The 27,712-nt window shown below is 39.8% G+C and overlaps 1 protein-coding gene across 3 annotated transcripts; it reads right to left on the reverse strand.

Annotated features, from left to right (window-relative positions):
• Window positions 1-1,838: 1,838 nt before the first annotated feature.
• LOC114145493 (E3 ubiquitin-protein ligase RBBP6-like) lies at window positions 1,839-27,712 on the reverse strand. Of its 3 annotated transcripts, none has more exons than XM_028019097.1 (20): window positions 26,643-27,712; window positions 25,498-25,597; window positions 25,348-25,387; window positions 23,207-23,248; window positions 23,007-23,095; window positions 22,808-22,904; window positions 22,541-22,683; window positions 22,272-22,444; window positions 21,179-21,282; window positions 20,617-21,101; window positions 20,469-20,532; window positions 19,558-19,615; window positions 19,426-19,474; window positions 19,023-19,346; window positions 18,793-18,888; window positions 14,419-15,985; window positions 8,614-9,188; window positions 8,412-8,482; window positions 8,221-8,308; window positions 1,839-3,640 (listed from the first exon to the last, which is right to left on the reverse strand). In XM_028019097.1, the coding sequence occupies exons 1-20, from the start codon at window positions 26,806-26,808 to the stop codon at window positions 2,701-2,703; spliced, it is 5,271 nt and encodes a 1,756-aa protein (XP_027874898.1). In that variant the 5' UTR covers window positions 26,809-27,712; the 3' UTR covers window positions 1,839-2,700. The 3 variants fall into 3 exon arrangements, with proteins under 3 accessions (XP_027874898.1, XP_027874897.1, XP_027874900.1); XM_028019096.1 differs by having other exon boundaries at window positions 22,805-22,904; XM_028019099.1 differs by lacking the exons at window positions 1,839-3,640; window positions 8,221-8,308; window positions 8,412-8,482; ... (12 more) ...; window positions 23,007-23,095; window positions 23,207-23,248 and having other exon boundaries at window positions 24,233-25,387; window positions 26,643-27,710.

The raw sequence follows: 27,712 nt of genomic DNA on the forward strand, positions 1-27,712 counted from the left end.
GTAGTTGGTAACAAGCAATGCAATTAAGTTTATCCCACTCAATTTACTGAGATTATCCAACAAATCTAAGTCAGTCTTACTCAAATCAGTTTAGTTCAAATAAAGAAGTAAACTAATAATCTCTTTATTAAAAGGATTGTTTTTGCTCATGCCTGTAGTTGAGAGTAGTTAGACAGGAAAGTGGGTAACAACAGAGAAGACATGCGCCAAAGGTCATCAGGCCAGGAATCGAACATGGGAAAGTCATATCTACAGTGTCCTTGCACTCTAAAAAATGTTTTTGGCTGTAGTTTATTTTATGGCATTACTTCCAATAATCTCACTTATTTGGTTTGGTGAAGACAACTAAATGTGCAGGTGCCACGGTGTCAGCACATCTAGAAAAGATTACTATGTTTTATGCATTGAGCAATTTATTTTAAACATTTTTATAATGTATTTCTAGTTCAATTCTACATCTAAAAAAATGTTATTCAATGTGAAAACATTTAATTAAATACATTTTTTGGCAGTGCTCAGTGTCCTTTATTCTAACCCCCTCAGTTTGCCTAATTTCTTGGGCCAAAGGTTCAATGAATATTGTGACTAATGTTGGTGAAAGATAGCAGTCTTGTCTAATTGACCTTTCAAGTCTAAACCAATTTGAAAGACTATTATTTTTATTCTTGCTACTGGATCCTGATATAATGTTTTGACGGATTTTACTGATTATGAGTTTAAACCAAACCTTTCCAAACAAAAATGCAAAAATTTGAAAGCTTTCTCCACAACCAAACTTTTTTTTTTTTAAATCGCTCATTCTTTGTTTTGTACCCTTTCCATAACATGAATTGTTCTTCTTATATTGTCTTGGGTTTGTCATCCTTTAAAGCCAAATTGGTCTCCATCTATAAAATCTGATACAAAACTTTGAAATCTATTGGATCAGTTTAATATTGATATTGACCTATTAAGTTTTCACAATATTCTCCATTTTTACCTTTTTTAGGTATAACTCTAATCACAGCCTATTTCCATGATGGAGAGTATTCCATCTTTAAGTGTTTGGTTAATTGATGTCAAGAGCAGCAGCTGTGGTTCTTTTATTTAAAGACCTTATACCATTCTTTAGGAAATCCATCATTCCTTTAATTGCATTTTGAAGTTCTGTAATCAGTGCACATGATATAGCATTTTGTGATTGCCCAATGTTTGGAAAATCTAGTGAATTTAAAAATATCTTAATCATTTTGTCATCTGCTGGCTCAAGTTGAGAGTACAAGTAATTATCTTTAAATGCCTTTTCAGTCTCTTCTGGTTTGTATGTAAGGGAGATAAAAGATCTTTGATTTTATAGATCTACCCAACAAAGATCCAAGATTAAAAAACAAGTTAATACAAGCATGAGAACAGCAGTGATGTGGGCCAATAGATGGACATTGAACTGGAAACAGGACAAGAAATTCTCAGACATTTCATGTGTGAAGTAATGCAAACAAATTACTTTAAACTTTAAGGTTAGGGTTTTGTAATTTGTGCACTTCAAACGCTTTCTTCAAAAGGTTTTAATCAAGAATGACATAAACATCTTATAGAAATGTGTATCATAAATTTGAGGGTTAGATTTTTATATGAAAATAAACCAAATCTAGTTAGGAAACAATTCTTCCAGTTGAATATTTTTACAATTTTGTGTTTCTATTGGTTTATCGTGTTGACTGTCACCACAAACCTATCTGTGGAGTGTCCATATTTGGGCATTCCCTGCTCTGTCATGAACAAGTAGGAGGAAGATGAGATGGATAAATAATCCAGGTTGTAACCATCGTCTTATGTTCAATGCAGCAGATTAAAAATAATTTGATTTCAACACTTTTTTATTAAAACTGAAACATGTTATTTGAAAGAACAGTTATCCTCATTTTCACACCAGTTCATCCACATAAACATTCTCTGCTGTAGCAACTGTACCTTAGAAACAAAAAAACTTCACAACTTATTCATCATTAAATAAACATCCTTGATTTACACAGTCCAGTGTGGTTTGAATACACAACCGTCAGCTTTCACATTAATACCACAAATTTTGTAAGTTTAAGCTAAACAATGTTTTACTTCCACAGGACTTTTTAAAGTTTTTTTATTATTATTTACATTTCCTTGTGGCAACTTATTTTCTTTTGATTAAATTGGATGGAAAAGGTGTTTCATGTAGATTCGTTCTTTGATAAAACATGAACTCCCGTATAAACGAAAAAGAAAATTTAAGGTGAGAATTATAATTCTCAAATAACTGTGCTAAAACATGCAAAACTCCTAGCAGAGTCTTCTGGAAATAAATGCAAATAAAGCAAAGACAGATTGCTTGAAAAGCCAAAAGAACGGAGAACTGATGCAAAGCAAATCTCTGTACAGACCAACCGAAGCCGGCGGAGCAGCAGTCTCATCCCTGAGAACAGTGGCTATTATTCCTATCATTTGCACCCACTGCTGTGGTCAACATGTTCCTTCTGCTCACTGACTGGTTCATAAAAATAGCACAGACCCCAACAGCCATCCTGATGCAGTGTTGTCAAGGGCAACTACAGACAACACTTGTGTTTGGAGCGATCCAGTAGAAAGTGTCAGTTCTTCCTGAAACACTTCTCCACAAAATTAACTTATAGTGGAACTGAATGTTTTTCCTTTACAAACATTACTGGGATGAGCATAGAAAAGGTGTTAGCATGGAGCTTCCTCCTCCTGTTTCTCCTCCACCTCCCTGTCTTTGCTCTTTTTGTGTTTCTTCTTCTTCTGTTTGCTCTTGTGTTGCTTGGGCTCCTTGTCTTTGTCCTGGCTGCTGTGTTTTTTGTGCTTCTTGTGTTTTTTGTGCTTCTTGTGTTTCTTCTTCTTCTTGTCGGCGGTGGTGGCCGAGTCGCTGTGGTTGCTAAGTGACGAGGAGGGCCGGGTGGGGGACGGGGTGGGGCTGCCGCTCCGCCCCCTCTCTGGCTCCGAACCCTCCCCCTCGCTGTAGTCTGGGACAAAGGACGCCTCGTCTGTTTCGCGGGTCAGGTCTGAGCAGAGACGTTGTCTCCTGGGCTCCGGGTTCCGGCTGTCCTCCCGTCCTCCTCCAGCAGCTCTGTCCTCCTTCCCTGCTCCTCCCCTCCCCTCCTCTCTTCCTCCACATTTCTTCTCCTCCTCCTTAGCTGAAGATTTTCTCTCCTCTTTGGTTCCTCTGCTCTCCTCCCTCACAAATTTTGCTCTGTGTGGTTTGTCTGAATCTTTCTGTGTAGTCCTGCCAGCCTTCCCCTCGTCCTTCTGTGTCTTCCCTTTCTTCTCCTCCCTGACTGCTCCCTTCTTCTCCTCCTTCACAGCCTCCTGGGCTTCAGCTCTAACAGACTTGGCTGCGTCATGGTGTCCCTCTCTGCCTCGGCCTTTCTCTGCCAGTGGTGAAGGGTCCTTGGTCGGTGGGCTGGGATCGTCTTCCTGTCCGTCGTCGTCGTCGTCTCTCTCCCACTTGGAGCGCGGCGGTGGCTGGATGAGCGGCAGCTCCTGCGCTGGGATGGGGGGTGGGCTGTGATGGCGGCCCCTCACAGGGCTGGCTGGAGGAAGCTCAGCAGCTTTAGACGTTACACTCTTCTTCTGTTCTCTGTTTGATTCGAGCTTTCTCTCTGGAGCCGACCTTTTGGAAAACATTTAAGGAAATGTTAAACTGAATGTAGGACTTGGAACATTTCAAAAGCTTTAACAGGTTTTTAAGAGCGAAAATATATGACAAGTCTGAATTGAAATGATCGTCTTCCCACAATTTCTACCTTCTTCTTCTTATAGAAGTAACCAATTGTATTCATTTTAAAACCTTGATTTAAAATGTATGAACCCTAAATAAGTTCTTGACCCCCTGCCAGGCTAAGTGTTGCTTGTTTTTATTAAGTATGGTGTTTGCTGTGGAGCAGTTGTTCCTGAAATACAGTTTTATAGATCATTTATTGAACACGGCATGAAGACGCAGGTACACCAATCACACCACTGGAGCCTCTGCAGTTTACCTCCTCTCTCTTAGACTGGATGATTTGGAAGGTGTTCTAGCAGAAAAGCTTCATTGGTATCACATCTATATGGACTTTGTGAAGAATCATATTTCTTCGGAGAATACTGCACCACCACAGTGCTAGTGCTCAATGCGAACCACAAATATAACCTACAGTCGTGCTTTCAGAGGTGTGCAATGAGAGTGCCATAAGAATGATATGAACCAATAACTATGTGTGGCGTGTGCATTTACATCTTGTAGTCTGTATATGTTTCCCAGCCCACTTGGCCAGTGTGTTAGTGGGCCAATGGTTTAGCTTGTGGAAAAACTGAAAAAAAAAAGATCAACACAATCATTTTGTTGTCATTCTTAACAAAATTAATTACTTGCTCCCAAGTACAGGCCAATATCCAATCACACAAAGTTAAGGAAATTGGGGAAGATTTATTGGTGCACCCATACCCACAATAAAACTCCCTTCAGAAGTCACCAAACTACAATAGTCATTTAATCTTTGTATAATTACATCTGCTCTATGAAGGCCTCAGAGGTTTGTTGGAGAAAATTAGAGAATAGCATCCTGAAAACCAAACAGGAAAGAAAGTTGGGCACATGTTTTAAACAGTTTTAGAAAAAAAAAAATCAAGATGAGAAATTGTAAAGAGCTGATTAGAAGATAAATGAAGCTAAATTTGAGACAATATTGGTAGATAATATTACCATAGGTTCCAAAAGACACCCATGATTGAGGAGCTAAATACAAATGCATGTTGCAAATTATTTTTCTTTTAGAAAACCATGTTTTCATTCATTTTATAATTATGCAGGGTTTCCCCAAGTGTATTCTAAGCCTGGTGGCCTGCCAGGCTTTCCTCGCCCCCCCATCCGGGCTAAGCGATGCTTGTTTTTGATTTTAGAAAAATAATCATCATTTAAAAAAATAATAATAATAGAAAACACATAATTTTAAAAAAATTATTAAGCCAGACTGGAGCAAAATTATTCCTTGAAGATGGGTTTATAGTTGATGCATTTAAGCATCAAGCTGCTTTAGTTCTATTTTATTATTTTTCTGGTTATATGTCCCCTGATAAGCAAGGCAAATCAATGGAGGATAAAAAGGACTCAATTTCATCTAAATCCTCCTGAGATTGTGATGTATAAAGATCAGAACATTACTTTTTAAAGGCCTCATTTCCCTGGGATATACAGTACAAAAGTTTGGACACACCTTCTAATTCAATGGGTTTTCTTTATTTTCATGACTATTTATAAGGCAAGAAATCCCAATTATTAACCTGACAGGGCAGGTTGACCTATGAAGTGAAAACCATTTCAGGTGACGACCTCTTGAAGCTCATCAAGAAAATGCAGAGTGTGTGCAAAGCAGTAATCACAGCAAAAGGTTGCTACTTTGAAGAAACTAGAATATAAGGGGTATTTTCAGTTGTTTTACACTTTTTTGTTTAGTGCATATTTCCACATGTGTTATTCATAGTTTTGATGCCTTCAGTGTGAATCTACAATGTCAAAATGTCATGAAAATAAAGGAAACTCATTGAATTAGAAGGTGTGTCCAAACTTTTGGTCTGTACTGTACATTCTAACTTTTTGGGGGGGGGTTTCGATAGCGTTAATTGTTTGTTTATTTTCCTCAGCTTTAAGTTGCTATGCCAATACTTGGTGCCTTTTCTCCAAGTTCATATAATTTTTGTTTGGACCTAATTATTGCTCTCTCTGCTTGATATGTATGCCTAGTGTTGTGTTTTAGTTTCAGATTCACCAGTTCTCTGTACTTTTCCTTAGTTGGGGCATTTTGGTATGTTTTCTCAAGGTTAGAAATCTAAACTTTATATTTCTTCTTTATTCCTTTAGTATATGATATGGCCCCTCAGAAATGCTTTTAATGTCTCCCAAAAAGTAAAAATATTTGGAACAGATGAACTATTTGCTAAAATGAAGAAATTAATTTGTTCCCTAATGAAAGTAAAGAATTCAGGTTGTTTTAAGAGTGTAAGGTCCCTCTTGGCCCTTCATCTGTACTTTTCTTCTACCTTGTCAGGGATAGACACCAACATCACCAATGGACAGTGATCACTAAGTAATCTTGGAAGGTATTCACTATCTATCACTCGATGAAATATCTGACTGGAGATCAAAAAATTATCTATTTGCATCCATTGTGTGGATGCAAATAAAATGAATAATCTCTATCCTGTGAATGCATCCGCCTCCAGGTATCTGTTAAACTTAAATCTTCCATAAATGAGATTGTTATTTTAGCTGATTTGGAGAGGAGACAGGGTCTGTCTGAAATCTGTCAAGCACAGTATCTAAACAGAAGTTTAAGTCTCCTCCCACCACTAGAAACCCTGGTGACTGGGAGACCTGAAGAAAAACCTCCTGCATAAATAGACTATCGTCATAGTTAGGTGCATATATATTCATAAAAGTCCAGGATTATGATATCTACCTGAAGAGTCAGATATAATTTCAGTAGCAACAAAAGGAATGTTTTTATGCAGCAAAATTGTTGTTCCTCTTGACTTTGAACTAAATGAAGAAAAAAAAAAATCTCTTTTTAGCTTTTTATGCTCCATGTCAGATAAATGTGTTTCTTGTAAGTAAAGGATATCAGGTTTAAATTCTTTCAGGTAAGTATAGACTCTTTCTTTTTATAGGACATTAAATGTTTCCTTTGACATTAAATGTTACTAATTTCAATGGACTTAATATTAACATTGGCTATAATGAAAAGTCAACCAGCAATTCTTCTCTTTCTCTAGGTAACCAACCAAGCCATAATGAGCAAATCCTGCTCCATCTCGTCTCTCTGATAGAGGAAAGGTTTTTTTGGGAGGAGGATACAAAAGGGAAAGACAATAACATTTAACATTCGCCATTCTTCTCGATTGCCAGCTCGACATCCTGGCAACCAAACATAAACCTAGTGTGTTGACTCAAAGGTGCTTGCCTCTCCCTCATTCTAAAGTAACATATGAGCTGAACCTACAAGCTCTCATAACATTTATAACAGCAAAAAAACACGCTATCATATTCCCCTTGGAATACACATTTTAGCCAGCAGAGAAACACTCCTTGGCCACCCAGATTTATGGGCAATTATACATTGTAATGAAAGATTGGCAAACCAATGAACTGTAAGCAATAATATTCCAAACTTTTAAAAGATTAAAACATTATTAACCCGTATACCTCCACATAATACCATTCACTAACTAATAAAACAGAAAAGACTGGTAAACCATAACGATAAGCCATATGTAATTAGAAGGATCAGGATGCATCACTGTTCCGCCAGAATGGATCCGATTCAGTCTCTGGAGAAATAGACCTGATGACACATGAGTGTTAATCATCTTAACAATCCATTCTGCTCCAGTTTCTGTGTTAATAGTCAGTGATCACAGGTTGTGGACTCCTGCTGCTCCTGTTGTGCCAGGTTGTTGATGAATTTAAAGGCTTCTTTTGTGGTGTCGAAAAAAGTGCCCAGTTGGACCTTCAGGCATGCAGGATAGATCAGGTAGCAGGGGCTGTTTCCTGATTTATTGCTTGCAGCGTGGGGACGAGCTGTCTGCAGAATCTGGCTAATTCTGGACTCATATCAGGAAAAAAAGTTCATTTTCATGTTGTCGAAGCAGACATTTCCTCTCTTTTTAGCCAAAGCGAAAATTTTCTCTCGATCTTGAAATCGCAGAAGACGAATCAGGACGGGCCTTGGGGTGGCACGAGGTGGTTCACCTGGTCTGGACTCCATAGACACGGTCCTGTGTGCTCGTTCAATTTCCACCTCCAGCCGCTGAGCTGGAGGTGGAAATTATGAAGATGCCTTCGGTATCCAAGTTATGAAGAATTTCAGAGTCCGTTCTCTCGGAGCCTTCTTTTAGTTGTACGTATGGCACTTTAAATAACTAGCTAACGCTTATTGCAGTCCAGGTGTTTTTTTGCAACATGTATGTATATTATGTGGTGAGTGACATTGTAATATTAATAAATTTGCAACATATTATGTAACCTGAGATTCAACATGACCAAATTTGGAAAAACTAAACGGGTTTGAACATTTTTACAGGATTCTACCCTTTAATTGGAAGCTGTAACAAATGCACCAAAAAAGCTAGTTCAGAACCCAGAAATTTCTGGATTTAGAGCACATTTAGTTCAAACGACCAAAGCATTTAGTGGAAACAGAAGTAGAACAGACTGACCTGGTGGAGGAAGACACATGGCTCGGCAGAGCCTTCCGACTGATCCCGGGTTTGCTTTTCACAGCCGTCTCCTGGTCTTCTTTGATCACTGTCAGACAGCAGAAAAAATATGTTATGAACACTTAACTCATAAAACTTACTCACACTGTAAGTTATCTCTTACACAGTGACTTCAGAGAGCACCCAATTACCTTCTCTTTGAGTAACAGCTGGTTTGTCTCCAGAGAGGCCACTCCTCTCTGTTCTGTCATTGGACCGGCTCCTGGGAAGAGAGAGAATATAATTACATCCAGCAACAAGTGTGCTCACAGGACGAACCGATAAGTTATGGTTTCTATCAGGCATGGGAACAGACAACTGTGTGACAAGCAGCAAAGTGAGATGTATAACAACCTGTCAGGTTTAGCAGCCCTCTCTGCACCTTCCATCCTCTCCTTACAAGAACCACTTGGTTTCTCCTGATCTGCCAGTTTTTTGCAAAAAGCAGATTTCTCTCCGATTGTCATTTTATCCACAGAGACAGAACGAGCTGCTCCACTTCCACTGCTGGGGTTTTTTCTCTCTGTCTTCACCTCTTTCTCTCCCTCCTCATCTCTGTCCTCAGATGCTCTCGGTCTGTCCCTATCCCTGCTGGAGCCTGATTCTTTGTCTCTGTCTGAAGCAGGCGGCCTGTCCCGCTCTCTGTCCCGCTCCCTGTCCTGCTCCCTGTCTGAGCCTCGTTGTCTGTCTCCGGCGCTGCTGGGTCGCTCTCTGGAAGCTCCTTTATCCACAGATGCTGATGTCTCCTTCCTTCCGGCTCCCTCTGATGTACTTCTGTGTCTGTCTCCTTCCAAGCCGTGAAGAGCAGCAGATCGATCCGAGCCAGAGGAGGATTTCTCAGTACCGGACTGGGATCTGTCTGAAGGTGCTGCCTCACTGCTGCCTCTTCTCCCCAGATCTCTGTTCAGCTTGATCTTCCTCACTGGCTTCTGTTGACAAAAGCAACTAAATTATTCCTGACAGCAAGAAAAAAAAAGTCATGGTTTGAACTCAAAATAATAGAGCCGAGCCATCAGCTGGTGACCTGAATCAAATGGTTTTCTTTCATGGAAGACTAAAAACACTATTTTTTTGTTCTTAGCTGCAATATATAAGCCTTAAAACCTACCGTTTGATTACAGGTAAAAATATGATTCTTCATATATTTGTTTAACTGTCATCATGTCATGACAGTTTGCTGAGACATATAATCTATGAAAAAATGATCTCCTCCACCTCCCCCCTGAGCTACTATTGCTATCTGAAGTCACACACCACTCCTGGTCAGAAACAACCAATCAGAGCCAAGAGGAGACTCTGAGTGCTGTCAATCAACTCATGTACTCGCTGCTAAATGTGTTAATGGTGGAGAAACAACTTTCTCCACCCATCGTTGGAGGCCATGCTAAGTAGCCTTAGCATTCACTATAGGGTATGCTAGCTGCAGCGTAGAGGAATATAATTATATTAATAGTTAAAAATTATGTTGTTTGGTTGGTTCACACTAAGATATGTTTTAACCTAAAATAAATGTATTGTGTCAAATGGACTGGGTTAATCTGACCTAGAAGTCAGGAAGGAATTCAGATTTGGAGAGATGTTTAATAACAATCATTAAAAAGAGGAAAGTTGTTAGTTTAAGCTGTTGTGCAAGACAGTTCTGGCGCCAGACATTTCCCCTGCTTGCCAGCAAAGGAACTGGGCCGGAGCTCAAGACGTGGGAAGGAACCTCTGTTTGGACAGATAAAGAACAAACAAGTTGACTAATAGCACTTTTGAAACGGAGCAGATGTGAAGTCAAGAGGTCTGAATATTCCCAAGGAACTTCCAATACACATCCACTGTAAGACGAGCCAGAAAGTCTACGTAAATGGAGGAAAGCAACGCCATTGGTCGAGGCTTCCCAATACACACCAGTAGAGCTGGGACTCTATAAAAAACTGACATCAGAAGTAGAAGTCAAGAGATTTTGGATTTCTGTAACGATGTGTATGTGATGTTTTGTGGCTCAGCAGATGTGCATTAAATCTCTTGAGCAGAAGGAGTTCTGAGTCTTGTGTAAATCTTTCTTTATATATTCTGAGTTTAGACACCTATAGATTCTACAATAATAAGAGGGAACAAGGGTGAGCAGCAGAGGTGATTGACAGCACTAGGTCCCTACTCCTGGCTCTGATTAGTTATGAGGTAGAACTGGGAGGAGGAAAGGCTCGATTTTTTTCACAGATTATCCGTCTCATGTCCAGGGGTGAAAGTAGTTTTAAATTCTTAGGGGTGCTGAAACAAAAGTATATATATATATATATATATATATATATATATATATATACAGTACAGACCAAAAGTTTGGACACACCTTCTAATTCAATGAGTTTCCTTTATTTTCATGACATTTGACATTGTAGATTCACACTGAAGGCATCAAAACTATGAATAACACATGTGGAAATATGCACTAAACAAAAAAGTGTAAAACAACTGAAAATACCCCTTATATTCTAGTTTCTTCAAAGTAGCAACCTTTTGCTGTGATTACTGCTTTGCACACACTCTGCATTTTCTTGATGAGCTTCAAGAGGTCGTCACCTGAAATGGTTTTCACTTCATAGGTCAACCTGCCCTGTCAGGTTAATAATTGAGATTTCTTGCCTTATAAATGGGGTTGGAACCATCAGTTGTGTTGTGCAGAAGTCAGGTGGATACACAGCTGATAGTCCTACTGAATAGACTGTTAGAATTTGTATTATAGCAAGAAAAAAGCAGCTAAGTGAAGAAAAACGAGTGGCCATCAGTACTTTAAGAAATTAAGGTCAGTTAGTCCAAAAAATTGGGAAAACTTTGAAAGTGTCCCCAAGTGCAGTCGCAAAAACCATCAAGCGCTACAAAGAAACTGGCTCACATGAGGACCACCCCAGGAAAGGAAGACCAAGAGTCACCTCTGCTGTGGAGGATAAGTTAATCCGAGTCACCAGCCTCAGAAATCGCAGGTTAACAGCAGCTCAGATTAGAGACCAGGTCAATGCCACACGGAGTTCTAGCAGCAGACACATCTCTAGAACAACTGTTAAGAGGAGACTGTATGAATCAGGCCTTCATGGTAGAATAGCTGCTAGGAAACCGCTGCTAAGGACAGGCAACAAGCAGAAGAGACTTGTTTGGGCTAAAGAACACAAGGAATGGACATTAGACCAGTGGAAATCTGTGCTTTGGTCTGATGAGTCCAAATTTGAGATCTTTGGTTTCAACCACCGTGCCTTTGTGCGACGCAGAAAAGGTAAACGAATAGACTCTACAGTACATGCCTGGTTCCCACCGCGAAGCATGGAGGAGGAGGTGTGATGGTGTGGGGGTGCTTTGCTGGTGACACTGTTGGGGGTTTATTCAAAATTGAAGGCATACTAAACCAGCATGGCTACCACAGCATCTTGCAGCGGCATGCTATTTCATCCGGTTTGCGTTTAGTTGGACCATCATTTATTTTTCTACAGGACAATGACCCCAAACACACCTCCAGGCTGTGTAAGGGCTATTTGACCAAGAAGGACAGTGATGGGGTGCTGCGCCAGATGACCTGGCCTCCACAGTCACCGAACCAGAACCCAATCGAGATGGTTTGGGGTGAGCTGGACCGCAGAGTGAAGGCAAAAGGGCCAACAAGTGCTAAGCATCTCTGGGAACTCCTTCAAGACTGTTGGAAGACCATTTCAGGTGACTTCCTCTTGAAGCTCATCAAGAGAATGCCAAGAGTGTGCAAAGCAGTAATCAAAGCAAAAGGTGGCTACCTTGAAGAACCTAGAATATAAGACATATTTTCAGTTGTTTCACACATTTTTGTTAAGTATATAATTCCACATGTGTTAATTCATAGTTTTGATGCCTTCAGTGTGAATCTACAATTTTCATAGTCATGAAAATAAAGGAAACTCTTTGAATGAAAAGGTGTGTCCAAACTTTTGGTCTGTACTGTGTGTGTGTGTGTGTATATATATATATATATATATATATATATATATATATATATATATATATATAAATTCTTCTTTGTGTGCCTTGGAGTTTCTGTGCTGATGAATTTTTTGGCTTAGTGATAAAAGCTGGGTAACTCTTGAATTGCTACAAAATGGAGTCATATTTCCTTCAGCCTACTGGCAATATTGACACCATTAGACCTAAATTCTGAACATCGTGGCATGGAATGCATCCCAGTTTTCCATATCTGGCATATAATCCATTCATTTTTGTCTTTAAACTGGTTATATTGATCCTGTGTCCAGACAGAGGGATGATCAGTAGGCCTAGTAGTTCTGAAGCCTGTTTGTTGTGAAGATCCTGCAGCTTCCACTTCGTCTTCCTAACATGGCGCCTCCTCACCCTGACTCTCATACTGATAGGAACCACAGAGCTCTGTTAAGATAAAGCCACTTCTTCTGAAGTTGGGATATTTTTCCTCCAACAGGTTCCAAAGAATCACCTCAAACCAGATGTTGGACTGGATTTTATTTCAATGTCTTTTGTGAATGTCAGCTACTCAATTTCAACAGTGAAGAAAGTATCAACATCAATATTTCCACTAAATAAGAGACAAAAATAAATAGCATGTTTGACAGAGGAAAAGCCTCTCAGAATCTGAGCTCAAAGCAAGATGCCAGAAACTAGTTTTTTTTTTATATATTAGACAATTCATTTAATTTCACATAATTATTGCGGTAGAAGCCATTTGTTTGTTACTTAATACATGTTTGTCCTATTTGATGCTTGTTATGAATGACATACTCTCAAATGAACGAGATAATTAGTCCAAGTTTGTCGTTTATTGAACGTTCAGAAACTGTAGCGGCTGTAATGCGCCACATCAAAGGTAACTCAGAATCAGTGAGTGCACTCACGGCTGCACCCACTGATTCTTTACAGCAGACAGCCGCTCCCCTCTCTAGCCGGTACTGCATACCCACACTAAATCTTTTAGTGGTATGCAGTACCCGACCGTACCCGCCTACTTTCACCCCTGCTCACACCTTCCTGTCACAAAGAACTGATAGTTTCAACAAATATGTAGAAAATATTTCTTTTCCTACTGCAACTTTAATCACTATACCAAAGAGCTTCTGGAACATGTCATAGTGAAAAATAAAAACTATTAATCCACATTTTCCATTCCCAACACCGATCTCTGAGGTTTAGTATCAGCCGATACCAATCAGATACAGAAAATCTGACTTGAAAGCTCTTAGAAAAAATAAATAAAAAAATAAAACAGACATAAATGTCATAAGTTACAAATTTATGTGATAACCCTCCACAAGTACACGTAAATACACCAGTAGCTTCACAGGCTTGGCCAAACATATAAAAACACAACTTTATTTTGTTTAGTCATATTTTGTTAGTATAATTCAGAGTAGAACAGCCAATGTAAAATAAATAATAAAGCATGATGTTGCTCAGAGCACAAAAGATAGAAATTACACAGAATAGATTTGCCCTTATGTATCGAGCACATTGTCACGATCCCCAATCTAGAATTTTTTTCTATATTGGAACCAATACATATATCAATATTGGATGAATGCATCTCTAAAAACAACCTCTTCTATGTTTGTTGTCTTCTCTCATTGCAGAGAGAAGACAACAAAATCAATTTTTCCATTGATTTATAGATAATAGATGCATATTCTTTAAGCAGGGCAGTGTATGTGTGTGTGAAAATTGCCCTAGCAACTGCCATAGACAGCGTAACAGGAAGGTTGAACAGATAGTAAAGTTGCTATGTCTGTAGCAAAGAATGAATCTGCAGTTAAAAAAATCCTTCTAACAACACAACAAGCTCAAGAATTGATTAATTGTTTTAGCCCTAAGCATTTCACCTAAAAAACACAAAAAATATTACTATCCGGTATTTTCAAAGCTAAATGCAAATGTTGCAATACATATTTCCGGTGTTCATATTTAACTATGGACAGGCTTATGAAACCTAACATACTTTCTGACTTCCATTTAGATCCATTCCCTGTCCAATGCACCAGAATCAAGTGAGTGTCTTATTCCCAGTGCTCTGTAGCAGCCAATGACATGCTAAGGGGCAATCATTTCATTAGATTCAGGTATGAAGGAACAGAGAAGCATCTAGAAGTTCAGAAACAAACGCAAAGCTCTGCTCAGAAGCTGTTGAGAGCAACTCACCGGACTGTCCAGCAGAGGTCCTCGGTCTGCATCTGTTCGACCCAGTTCTCTGGTCCCTGACAGAGGAATTAAACTCTGACTCTGCCTGTCAGAGGGGGGTGGGACTCTGTGAAAGGGGTTTGCATGTACGTGTGCGTGGGGAACTGGACCGCCTCCATCTATTCTCCTCAGTTTGTCAGGGGGTCCAAGTAAAGAGCGACAGTCATCCCCCATCCTCCTCCGACTCTCTACTGGGGATGGAGGCCGCAGGAGCAGTGGAGGTCTGTGCCCAGGGAGGAGGAGAGCAGCGCTCTTGGGATCTCTCCTGGTCTGTGAATCATGGCCGGACCGGGGGTTTTCTTGGAGGGAGTGATGAGATAGAGACTGATTCTGGGAGGCTATGGGAAGGGTCTTCACAACAGGTTTCACTGCAAAGCTTTTAGACTTCTCTTTCTTAGGTGCAGCTGAGACGGAAGCATCATCCGGCTTGGTCTTGGCAGTCTTACCCAGTTTGACAGCAAATGAGGAGATTGAAGTGTCCTTTGTAGTCACCACTCCTTCTCCAGGCTTTTTCTTGACCTTCTCACTCTTTGCCTTGACAACCTGCACTTTAACTTTAGCTTTCACTTTTGGACCCTTGTCCTTCTTTGTTTTGTCAGTCTGGGTCTTTGATGCTGACTTGGCAGCTGGTTTAGCCGAAGCAATTGGGCCTTTGGAAGATGTACCTTTAGGCATCACAGTGCTACCTGTAAGGAGGGGCCTTGAAGAGATAGGAGGAGTCTTGGAGTTGGATATTTCATCCATTGGCTCATCTCTAACAGGCGTAGCATCACCTCTGTCTACAGGCTGCTGCTGCTCTGCTTCCTCTCCAGGCCTCTTCTTTTTGATTTTCTTTGACTTCAGGATTTTAGTGCTGGACTTGGCTCCTGATGAAGAAGATGATGGGGGGTTGTGAGGTAACCCACACCTCTCCTCTTTGCCTCGTCTTCCTCTTCCCTGGGGAGAATAATCTCTGGATGACACAGATATTTTCTCCCGCTCTCTGTCTCTGCTGCCATGACCTCGATGATGCAGAGGGGGGTGTTGGTTGTCAAAGTCTTTGTAATATTTGTTGTACCAGTCTGCATACTCCTTCTCCCACTGTCTGTACCGTTCTCTGTCCCAGCGGTCATGACTAGCAGGACTGTGTCCCTTTAGCTCGTATGCTAGTAACTCCCGAGGAGGGGGCTTTCTTCCACCGGGGCTGCGGCTCCGATAGCCGCCGGGGGAGCGTGACCGTGTTCGAGACCTGTAGACTCTGGGGCCTTCCGCTCCATCCCAGCCTCCAGCTCGATAAAGAGGAGAACGTGGTGAGCCGGAGCGCCGGTAGCCATAAGACCTCGAGCGAGAGCGGGACCTTGTCCTTGAACGTCCATAACTCCGTCCATTCCGTCTGGAGTAAGGGGAGCGAGGATAGGATCGGCCATGAGAGCGAGAACGGGACCGACTGGGAGAAAAAGAGTAAGACCTGGATCTAGATCTGGAGCGGGAATATGGGGAGCGGCTGAATGGAGAGCGGCTGAATGGAGAACGGCTGTAGGACCGGGATCTGAAAGAGAGCAAATTATTCAACAAGTCAGAAAAACATATAGACCCACTGCAGCATGGCATCACGAGCGCAAGATCCTTTCCCCTTCTCCCAGTTAGGGAGCAAAAAGCTGCTCAGCAACGATGACTACCATTGGTTTTAGTTGTCAATATAACATTCTTAAGCTTAAATATACACCTAAAACATAAAAGGAAAAGGGATGCCATGCTTTACTACTAATTGTCAACACTACGACAACTAAATAAAGGTCAGGAAAAAGTTTTACTTAAAAAAAAATTGTGAGGCGATGCAAGTAGTTCAGTTATTTAACTCCAACTACTTTAAGATTTAAATGTAATGTGGATTTCTGTGTTTCGGTTCCATTAAAAAAAAAAAAACTTATACACCAACTGACACATCTTCAGTAGAGCAGGGGTTTAAATTAGCTAATCAACCACCGCTGTGTTAGATTAGCTTCAACAGCGGTAGCTAATCTGCACAGATCACTTAACTATAATGGCTTTAATAAACATCAAGCCTGAAAACATAATACTGTAACGGACTGAATGTTCTGTTCTCCCTGTGGGAAATGTTTGCATGTGTTTTTTTCTCTCTAGAATTGCACCGCTCTACATTGGCAGCACACTGGAGTTGCTCTGTACTTTTGTTGGGATTTTTTTCTCTTTTTCAAACTTCGATTCCTGTCTCTTTGGACAACTGTTCCTTCTGGTTTGGATACTGTGTAGTTGGGAGTTATTTATTTAATTTGAACTTGGTGTTGAATCCTGATACATTAACAGCATTGTTGTTAGTTGCCATAGCAACGAGTCTATATGAAGCACGTTCCAGGATGGCACCGTGTTCATGAGGACCCTGTTTCAGAAAGCAGAGTTGACAAGCTCCGAGTAGAAAGCGGTTACTCTGAACAAACCTACCCAGCTCTATGATAATCAGGGTTTTTGGTTTCAGAACAGGAGAAATCAACTAGGTAACTCCATTCTGAGTCAAGTTACCCATGAACTAAGCGTGAGCGAAAATATAGAAAAACCCTCATCAATGGAATGCAGATAACATGATTCAAATAGCAGCTACTAATAAATGTTAGACACAATGATGTACAGCTCAACAGTGGGAGGGCTCATATTTAAAAAGCTCCATCATAAAATAAAATTTACCTAAAAATAAGCTTTTCATGCCTGATACCAATAACATAACAGAGAAACAGAATAGCTTTAATAAAGAGCACCAGCCAGGGATTAAACCCTGGTGTTTGGTAGAACCTCATCATGTTAATGTGAGTAAGATTCATATTCACCTCATAGGCGTCTCTGCTGTACATTAATAGTTTATGTGCTACAGTAAATTTTCTAACAAGATCTGGTTGGCAGTAAAACAAAGTGCAGCACAAAGAATGTCCTCGTTGTTTCATATGAGTGATGTGCGAGCAGAAGTTTTGACTGTGGCGAAAAACAGTAACGCTAGAAAATATATTAGTCCGGGAATGATAAAACATCTAACTGCAGCGTGATCACCCTCATCTGACAGGGATTTCTGCAGAGTATTTACTCTCCAACATGTAACGGCTCCCACAGAAAAGAACACTTCATTTCTAACGCTTTCCTTGTGCCAGGTTTCAGCTAAAATATAGAACAAACTTAGGGTTTGTTCAAACAATCCTGCTGCCGAGCAGGGATGGTTCACGGAGTAAGTTGCGGTAGTAAGTTGACTCTGGATAGCTGATACACAGCTTTCTGAAACGGAAAACCCAGGATATGCACATAAAGTATTTACCACATTATAAGGTGCACCTTCAATGAATGGCCTATTTTAAAACTTTTTTCATATACAAGGTGCATAGAATAGACACTACAGTAGAGGCTGGGGTTACATTATGCATCCATTAGATGGAACTGTGCTAAAGGGAATGTTAACAAAATAGTCAGGTCAGTCAAACTTTATTAATAGATTACAAACCAGCGTTCTGACAACTTCGTTCATTCCCAAAATGAATAAACTGCTGTTTTATTATTTTCCCCGAGGTAAAGTAAGTGACGTAGTATTTTCGTGACACAGTTTATCTTTCAACAACAGCAAGGTATAACATGTAGTGGAGGGGAACTTTTCCTCGATTCAATAAACACGTAAAAAACAGTCTGATACTGTTACGGTAAATGAAACGTTAGTGCAATCACAATATATATCCACTTCCGCACCATTGATTCGTTCATGTTAAATTCTCTCGCTGCTGCTCTATTCCCATGTTCTGCTGCGTGACTGATTGCCTTGAGCTTAAACTCTGCGTCCTAAGCGTGTCTCTTAATAGGAGCCATTTTGGGGTCTTTACACAAACACACAAATGCTTAGGATATATGACTGTTTCGCGCAGTCATATATCCCAGCATGCACCGCGCGCTTCTTCTTCTACGGGGGAAAATGAAGTCGGCGGCTGCTTAGCGTAGTTGCAAGACCTGTTGTGGCTCAATATTGGTCCATATATAAGGCGCACCGGATTATAAGGCGCATTGTCGGCTTTTGAGAAAATTGAAGGTTTTTAGGTGAGCCTTATAGTGCGGAAAATACGGTAGTTACCCCAGAACTTACTCAGAATTTTTACTTATCCTGCTAGTTTATTTACTTTGGATCAAAATTGTTAGCTTTTTCTTCTTTTGCCTTTCTTTTGGTTTGTTTTTTTGTTTGTATTTCCTTTTAATTCTTGTAAAGCACTTTGTAGCGCCTTGTTGCTGAAAATGTGCTATATAAATAAGATTACCCTTACCTTGGTAAAGGTATTTCTGAGTCAGTGTAACTATTTTTTCCACAAACTTTACCTGGAATATGACCGTCTTCGTCTCTTTGATGCATTTCTGTATTTCATGAGTTCTTCATGAAAATCTTTAGTGAACTCATCCAGCTTAGACGTAACTCTGTTAATGGCAGGGAACAGAAACAGTCATCATACCATTTTATCTTCTACTGCTTTCATTCATGTCAATCTTCTACTAAGCACTGGAGTTTAAAAAACAATTACTCAGCAGCAAAGCAAAAACCAAACACGTACTTGTCCTGTCGATGGTGCCTTTGTCTGTAGAAGTCTTCTTTTGAGAGAGGGGCTTGTGGCAGGGATGGAGGCAATGGCATGAGAGGGGGCTGGGCACCAGGAGCGACCCAGGGGGGGTTAAGGCCAGGTGGTCCAGGGGCATAAACAGGCTGAGGCTGGAAACTAATAGCAGGAGGCAGAATGAGACCTGGCCCTGCGCTGTACTGGGGAATGTAGGTCTGTGGTGCCGGTTGGTATAGGGCAGCTGGGTAGACTTGCGGGGCAGGGGCAAGAGCAGGAGCACTCTGCACATGAGAGGAGGGATGCTCTCCTCTGCTTCTGTACCTGAAAAAACAAAAAAAGGATGAGGGAAGCTTCCTATACAAATGGAAGAGACTGGAGCGCACTGGTGGAGCGGTCTTACCAGTGTCTGTTTCCTCCTCGGTGAGACTGGTTGGATCGTGGTTGGTGACCTAAGAGAGCATAGATTTGGTTTAGATAAAAACAATCTTCTTAAAATATTTAAAAAGATGGTAACAAATAAAATACTTCAAACCTGATGGATGGCTTGGTCTTGAAGGGGGCAAGTGGCCAATAACAGGTAAACTGTAGCTCTGTGGAAAATATTTAAGACATTTCACAGCTTATAGATTGTCATTTTCAGTTGAGTTTCTGCTTACATGTAAATCTAAATGCTTTATCCTAAATTTACATTTGAAGTAGGGCTGCACAATAAGAAAAACTTTTGAAGGCACATTTGCAGACATGACCACATCATGTCTGCAAATGTGCATGTTTGTCAGTCAAACCTCTCTCACAGCAGACCAAGAGAAGACAGAGGCTGATTTTTAGACCTTTACTGAAGTAGATAAGATTGATGGATAAAATCGGCTTCACATTAAACATCGGCCGATTTATCTGTGCATCCCTAATTCTTACAGCAGAATAGCCTAAAAGAAACCATTACCATTAACAATGTGATGTTTATATTAAGCAAGAAAATAAAGTGTTAAAAGCTCTTGAAAAATGAAACTATGTTCGATAGTGAGCATATAGTCACCATGTACAGGTTATTTCACTCATTTGCTTAGATTTTAGTCATTTATTCCCAGAGTTTTAGTGTTTGAAAGGAGTAATCTGCAACAAGTCTCCAGTTTGTGGATGTTTCATAAAACTTCTGAAGGACAAATTGATGTTAATTACAAGTCCAATATCGAAAGACTGTAGTAGTTTGTTTTATGTATGTTTATTATAGTTCCTACAAAAAGAAATATGCATCAATATCAGAGGATGACTGCTACAGATCAGAGAACGATAACCCTGTAATAAACCTCTACCTTCAATCTATTATTCAGAACCTTAAGCTGTGTTATTGTGTTTACTACAAGCACTGAGTAAATTGATCAGTAGCTCAGAAAATGAACAACAATATGTATTGTAGATTCAACCTTCTTCACAAAAGCCCACCTGTGAAGGTCTTTCAGGTGTTCCTGAAGAAGCTCGTTTTACCGGAGCTTCTGGATGGGACTCCCTAAAGAAAAAACAAAATGATTGAAAAGAAGTTTTGCTTCTTGAGGACACAAGCTGAAAACCAAACATCCTTAGTTACACTTACCCTGGAGGGGGTGGTTCACCCTGGCTGTTTGAGACCAAAGGTAAATGGAGGTCAACAACAGGAGCAGCAACTGGTGACGCCTCCTCATGGTCAACAGCAGCAGGAGCAGCAGCAGGAGGAGGAGGAGAAGGACTTGGAGTCACAGGAGCTGATGAGCCATCAGGACCACATGGAGCAGCAGAGGTGGTGGAAATGGGTGGAGCAGCAATAGTGGTAGAAACGGGAGGAGCAGGAGCGGCAGTGGAAACAGGAGGAGGAGCAGACACCAGAGGAGCAGTAGCAAGAGGACGAGGTGCAGGGGGCGGGACTTCCATTTTAGGAGATATTGCTGGAGCAGGATGAGCAGCATTGGCCAGGAGGGGATCCTGTTGTCTAGACAGCAAAGGTCTGACCAGCTGAGGACGAGGAGGAAGAGGAGCTGCGTGTTGGACCTGCTTCCGGCCATGTTTGGTGTAGCCAGTCTCATTCTTAAAGTTGTTCACAGCCTACAATAAACCAGGACGTTAAAAATCACTTCTAAGAGTAAAGCTCACCCAAAAACTGCTTTAGAAAAGTAAATCACCTGTCGAAGAAACTTGTTGGCAATGAGATTATCTGGCGAAACATCCGACTGTTTGCAGCTATAGCAGATGTGCTCCTCTGAGTCTAGCAAAGCAGTTCTGATACCTGGAAATAAGCAGGCCACCATGGAGGTTTAAACAGGGTATCTCAACATTTTCAGCAAAATGTATGATTCTTAAGACTTTTCAATGCCAGCTTGAATGTATTTTAAGACCGAAAAACTATGAATATAGGGGATGATTGGGAATCCCGTTTTATTAAAATCAAGCACAGAAAAAAAAAACATTTCTGTGGTGCTTGTGGCTCTTGGCAGTAAGTGGACATGGTGTTACATATGCACTTACTCATGGCAGACGCAAAAAAAGCCAGCTAGCAAGGGTATTTCAAGTCACAGAACGCAATGACGATGTCATTGCAACTACAACTTCTGACTGTTAAAAGCCCCGCAAGAAAAAAAAAAAAAAACATAAAATATACAAGATAATTTAGTCCTGTCATGACAAAATTTAAGACCTGTGATTAATGTATTAAAGGCTACCTTACATTTTTGATTAACTTAAAACATTGTAAGGACTAAACATTTGGTACATGCGTTCAAAACTTTAAGACTTTTTAAGGATGCATGGACAGGTTGTTAACAATAATTTCTCTTTGTGATGTTCAAAGTAAGACACTTCAGAGCTCATCTCTTTCTACAGGTTTTCCCCACACTGGATTCCCTTCAACAATACATCATGACAGATTAAGACCAACACTATTAAAAGCCCTTATGTAGTTAGTCTGGAAAAGGTTAAAGTTCATTTTAAAATAAATGAAGTGAACATGTTGTAAATGAAGCGCCATTAAAACTTCATCTCATTCAAAACAGTCAAGTTTTTATTTTATAAAAACCGGAGTGATTCTTTACTCTGTTAAACAGATTCACTTAAACAAGAGACGAGGTGCAGGATAAAGGCATTTCAACCTTGGCTAAACACACAACTTAATGGTGAGAAGAAAAATAAAATCGGATCTCTAAACTGAGTAATAGCTGGTTGTTTTAAATGATTAGTGTCACTTGTATAAGATGTATTGCTGACTACTCAACAACTCACAGTCGTCGCAGTAACTGTTTCCGCAGCAGGGTATAACTACAGCGTCAGTCATCAGGTCATTGCAGATCGGACACAGGAGTTCATCGGGGATCGGGTCTGAATCATCCTCAGATGACGACTGGTCGTGGGGAACAAACGGAGGTCGTTCCTTTTTTCCTTGGGCATAGGCCTCCCTGTCAATCGAGATTCAATTTTTGTTATTTTAAAAAGTCTTGTGTTGTGAGACAAGAGAAAATATTTGGAGAAAGAAAAATGACCTCATTACTTACGCATCTATAGCAGGTATAGCATATTCTCCAGTGCTGGTCAACATTGCTCCCTTAGCGCCTGGGTCAGCTTTCACCATGAAGCTCTGCGGTATCCCCTTACTAATCCTTACTGGTTTGGGACCTTCCACACTTTTATCTTGTACCTAACAAAAGAAAAAAATAAATAATCTACTGTCATTACAAGCATGATAAGACCTCAACTCTTAGCAATCAGACATGTGCTGAAGAGTTAATACTATTGATTATTACAACTAAAATGTTTACCACCATTAGCAAGGGGCAATGCCGGATGTAGTGGCCAGTCTTGTTACACCGAAAGCAGGTATAATGAGCCGGTGGGGGTCCAATGGCTTTCTTGGAGTAACTAAGAGAAATTGACTTAAGTGAATGTCTACACAAAACATTTATGTAGAACATTCACAAGCAGGACAGCCTGATTAGTAAAGAAAAACATCAATTTACTGACTTTATTGGATCATAATCATGGTTTGATTGAGTCATCATGGCTTTAATCTTGTCCTCCTCTGAAGCATTTGCATCAACCAGGTTTGGTGTCTAAAGTGCATAATGAAAAGACGTGAACATTGAACCAAAAAGCAAATATTAAACTCTCCTTAACTCTAACCACAAACATCTTTGAAAAACATTTAAAAAAGAAGAATGTACCTTAGCAAGCTGAGCGAGAGTCAAAGAAGGAGAAGAGTCCGTCTGCAGGAAAATCAATAGTATACAGATTAAAAATGTTAACTTATCTAGCCGACACACACTGGAAGATGAGAGCACAGACAGTTCACCACATCTGTGTCCAGTCCACTCAAGTCTTCACAACATCATCAGCATATTGTCATAACACTTAGGCAGCAAATCAAATGTTCAAACCAGGACATTGATTATTAATAATGTGCAGGGGCTTATTGTTCAAGATTTCTCCAAAATTTGATTCAAACATCTGTCCAAAATAGTTTATATTGACAAAATGTTTAACTGTGTTTTTGGTATCTGTCCCTAGTGCAGGCACTTCTATTCCCTTTGGAAGTATCAGAAGTTTTACAGTAAAAACACCAAGGAAAAAAAAAACTAATTTTAGCTAATTTTTTCATAAGTGCATTTCTTTAAACTTGTGATAATCTGCCAGATATGTATCATTTATGGGTTTCTATCAGAAGAAAGCAATCAACATAATTAGGTCTGGTAAACATAATCAGGTTTACTCTTACTATGATGCCACATGAGGTTGAATCATTTCTGCTACATAAGCTCTATTTAATGTAAAGAATAAAGGCATATCCATGAAGCTGCACATGTATACACCAGGCCCAGTCTACAGAGTTCTTTCATCTGGCTAATCGTCCCAACCAATTCAACAATTGAAGAATTGGTGTCAATTTAACATGTGAGCTTTTGAGACTAAAATATAAACTTATTTTAATAAGACTAAACACGGAAAACTGCATCTTTTAAGCTTTCCCTAAAAACAGGCTTCATCTACTACAGAAAGGACAGCATCATAAGTATCTACTTCAGAGTTAAAAGTAAATCTAAAATACAGACAAAAATTTTAGTTTGTTCTGTCCTGCTTTTAAAAAGGCTGTCCATAAACAAATGGCACATGAGTAGTAGGGGGCACCAGCAAAAGAATAAAAAATTATTTTTAAAAAAACTGTAGGATGCCTTGGAGCGAATACACAGGGATCTGGTGCAAGTGGTTCTGACAAAGAACCACTGAAGAACTTTATTGACAGGTTCTGCAGCTTACAGGACACACGACACCATTCCACCTCTCTCTGCAGTAACCATGGAAGGCCTCCAGAATCAGGGCATTCATCTCACAACATCACAGGTTCGAGAACAGATTACAGCATCTTAGCAAAAGGAGCGTCATCAGGATCACCTTGTAAAAATAATCTCAACAAGTCCAGATTTTCTTGAAGTCAAGAAAATCAGCTCAAAATTAGCTGTTTAAAAACTATATCTTAGAAGCTAAAAGCTCAGCTGCGTAAAACTGAGGGTTCGAAGGTCTAAAGGGGGTATGTGCAGACCATCCTTAAAGCAAGGCGGAATGAATATATTTGTGATGAAATTGTACAAGACAAAAGTGACAGATAAGTTATGGGAAACCATTTGAACAGATATATGTTTATGCACAAAAAACTTCCTGAACAAAAAAAAAACCTGATAGATCTACTCAACTTACACAACTTCAGTCCTTAAAGTGGAATCAAAATTAATAACAATAGATCTCAGGCACACTTTAATTCCTTAAGTTCTTAACCAGATAAAATATGTTCACAGAAATCAACAATGACAATAAATTATCAATACAAAAATACCACAATTTTTCTTACAAATACCTTAAAACATTGGTCATAAAGCAGGCTACAAATCCACTTCATTATGAAACACAGGAAAGATTCAATCTTTTGTGAAAACTATAATGTGGCAACAATGCAACAGTCATTTCAATGCATATAAACAAAATGGCTGATTTGGTTCTTTAACGCCATCGCCTTTAGTCACCCTTTACATTAAATTGCTATTTCCAAAATAGAACTGAGGAACTGTTTTTAGAGTAACAAATTATTTCAGCTGTGGTGACTTCAACAAGCCACTTGCCAAGAAACACGTCAAATAACAAGGTAATAATCTGAAGAACAACAAAATTAATATATAGGAAACAAGTGAACAGAATATTCAACTGGATTTCTGTTGACATAATGTTCTCAAGAGAAGTGACTAAAGCCAGATAGAGTGGGAGAGAGAGATGTGAGGAGGAGGACAAAGTGTTGTTCTGGGTTTGTTTTACATACGGGTCTAGAAGATCCAACCACAGCTGTGTCAGAACGATCTCTGCAAAAGCATAACAGCAAACATTAGCAAAGTTAGCTATGAATCAGAAAGCTAAAGAAAATATCTTCCTCAAAGCTAAAACATTGATTAGTGAATACAAAAATACGCACACAATGAACGTCCTGCCAGCAGGCTTTACTCCACCAATCGGAGTGCGGCGGACGATGACAGACGAGTGTTTTGGGATGTGGGCCTCATCATCTGTGTATTCTAAAAAACACAAAGTCACCATTAAAATTCTAAATCCTGTGACATCCAAGACATTTATCAACTATATGTGCAGAACTGGGATTGAAAAATATAGATCTCTGTATCTTTCTGGTCATTTCGCTCCTGTGTTGTTACATACAAAACTTCTTTCCTTGCTAAAAAAAATAAAATAAAAAGGAACCATAGCTGCTGGTATGTTTTGTGCTGTCCATGCACCAACTCATATCCACCTTGGGGGCACTTAATAGCCACCTGGACAACTGATGACAGAATAATTTTCAATGTTCTGCTCAGTGGAGTAGATAACATAAGTAAAACATAGGGGAACATTTTTAGACAGAAAAAAAAATTCAATCTAAAAATCTGTAGTCAGTCAAAATTAAAAGATCATGATTGGCCAGAAAATCACAATCAGTGAACCCTTAATAGCTAACCAACTAGTATATGGACACTGGAAAATGGTAATGTGTTGATATGAGATACTGGTTCACTTTGGTGAAGCAGCAAATTGATTTTAAGTTTTAATATATTTTTTTTATCCGTGTAACAAATACAAATGGCATCTAATATGAATAGTACAGTGGTTATTGAGACAGTTAATGTTGATATTTTGCGCTTACTTTAAAAGAAATGTTAACATTGTTAGACTGGGAGGACTTTATGACTGAAATAATATCCAAGTGCAGGAAGCAGTTTGGCCTAATGTCTGATTAGGTCGGGGCTCAAGTAGCCCTCAAAAGGCTCTTAACTAAAATAACTGAAGATGTGGAACAAAACATAAAGAGCATTTTACAACTACTTTCTCCACTCCTGCCTCATCAACATTAGGATAAATTAGTTCTCCAATATTAAGCCACTTTTAACAACAGTACAGAGAATAATCACATCAACTGCCCAAATACATATCAAAAACCTGTAGGCCACTTTACGCCTTTTATTCAATACTACATTAAAGCATAAAACACACATGAGTTTTCTTCCATCCTGTTATCTTACAGAATCATTTTTTTTCAGTTATTGTGCAATGTGTCAGCAAATAGAATACCTTCTCGCGTCTGCGCATTGGTGATTTGCAGGTCGCAGTCTGTGGCCTTGAGGCGCTCCCGAGCCATAATCTGCTTCTTAAGCTCGCTAAGTGTAATGTGCAGTCCATCGAACGTGACTGTGTTGTAGTCCAGTTTGGAAGAAAATTTATAGTGAACACACGACATTTTTACAGGTCTACTTATAACCTCAATCAAGCACAAGATAAGGGAAAAAACAGATCTGTTATATAAAAAACAGCGTCAACACTGAACACATGAGGCTAAATGTTTAGACTTTAATTGGTAAACCTTCTTCCAGTTTGTTGAAACACTCTTGACAAGAGAAAGGGCTAAAATGTATTAAGGCTCAGCTCGCAGAGGACGACAGAGTCCATATCAAGTAAGTGCCACAGAAAAATGTACGACGTACGAGACCAAAGTTCATGAAAACACATTGTAATGCCACCAAATCCAAAAGAGCTCATGCAGCACAGTAAATTTTACGATACTGATATAAATGAGGCCAAGTCCTTGGTGAATTGTCCTTGGTGGAAACCCAAAGCGCCACAAGCCGCTCAGGCAGCTAGCAGCGGGCCTTGACTTTCCTGAGCAACAGTCTTATTTAGTGTCGTTCTGGTGCAGTTCCTTTTTTTAAAGACTACCGGGCCCTGTAAAAAAAAAAAAAAAAAAAAAAAAAAAAGTCCCAAAAATTCAGAGAAATCCTCCGAAGGAGTCCACAAGATTTTTTTTAGACACTACCAGACCCTAAAATGTCTCTCTGGTGTCGTTAGATGCGTATAAATGCTAACTAGCATGCTACTCAACACATTATGAAACACCAACGGCCTAACAAAAGCTAACAGCTAACGGTAACACCCCAGTCGGCAGCCAGATAATCTTCTAAATCCGTCAGTTACACGATTAAGGAGAAAATGGTTAACTTCGACGGTAATATTCCCAACAGAAATGAAAGTAATTCAGATGTTTTTTCGGTTTAAATCCATAAATCCATCTCGTTGGTCCGTGGTGCTCGTCTCCTCGCTGTTTCATCAAAATGGCGCTGGACGGAACCGGATGTATGCGGTATTTT

This window comes from Xiphophorus couchianus, chromosome 5 (assembly GCF_001444195.1).
Source record: "Xiphophorus couchianus chromosome 5, X_couchianus-1.0, whole genome shotgun sequence".
NCBI classification, from domain to species: Eukaryota; Metazoa; Chordata; class Actinopteri; order Cyprinodontiformes; family Poeciliidae; genus Xiphophorus; species Xiphophorus couchianus.

Bases quoted from the DNA above. Each gene is read 5' to 3' on its own strand.
- LOC114145493 (XM_028019096.1), bottom strand. From the start codon at position 26,808: ATGTCGTGTGTTCACTATAAATTTTCTTCCAAACTGGACTACAACACA. The intron at 25,598-26,642 runs GTATTCTATTTG...TGTGTTTTTTAG, and splicing joins CAATGCGCAGACGCGAGAAG to AATACACAGATGATGAGGCC. The intron at 19,347-19,425 runs GTAAGACCGCTC...TTGTTTTTTCAG, and splicing joins CGAGGAGGAAACAGACACTG to GTACAGAAGCAGAGGAGAGC.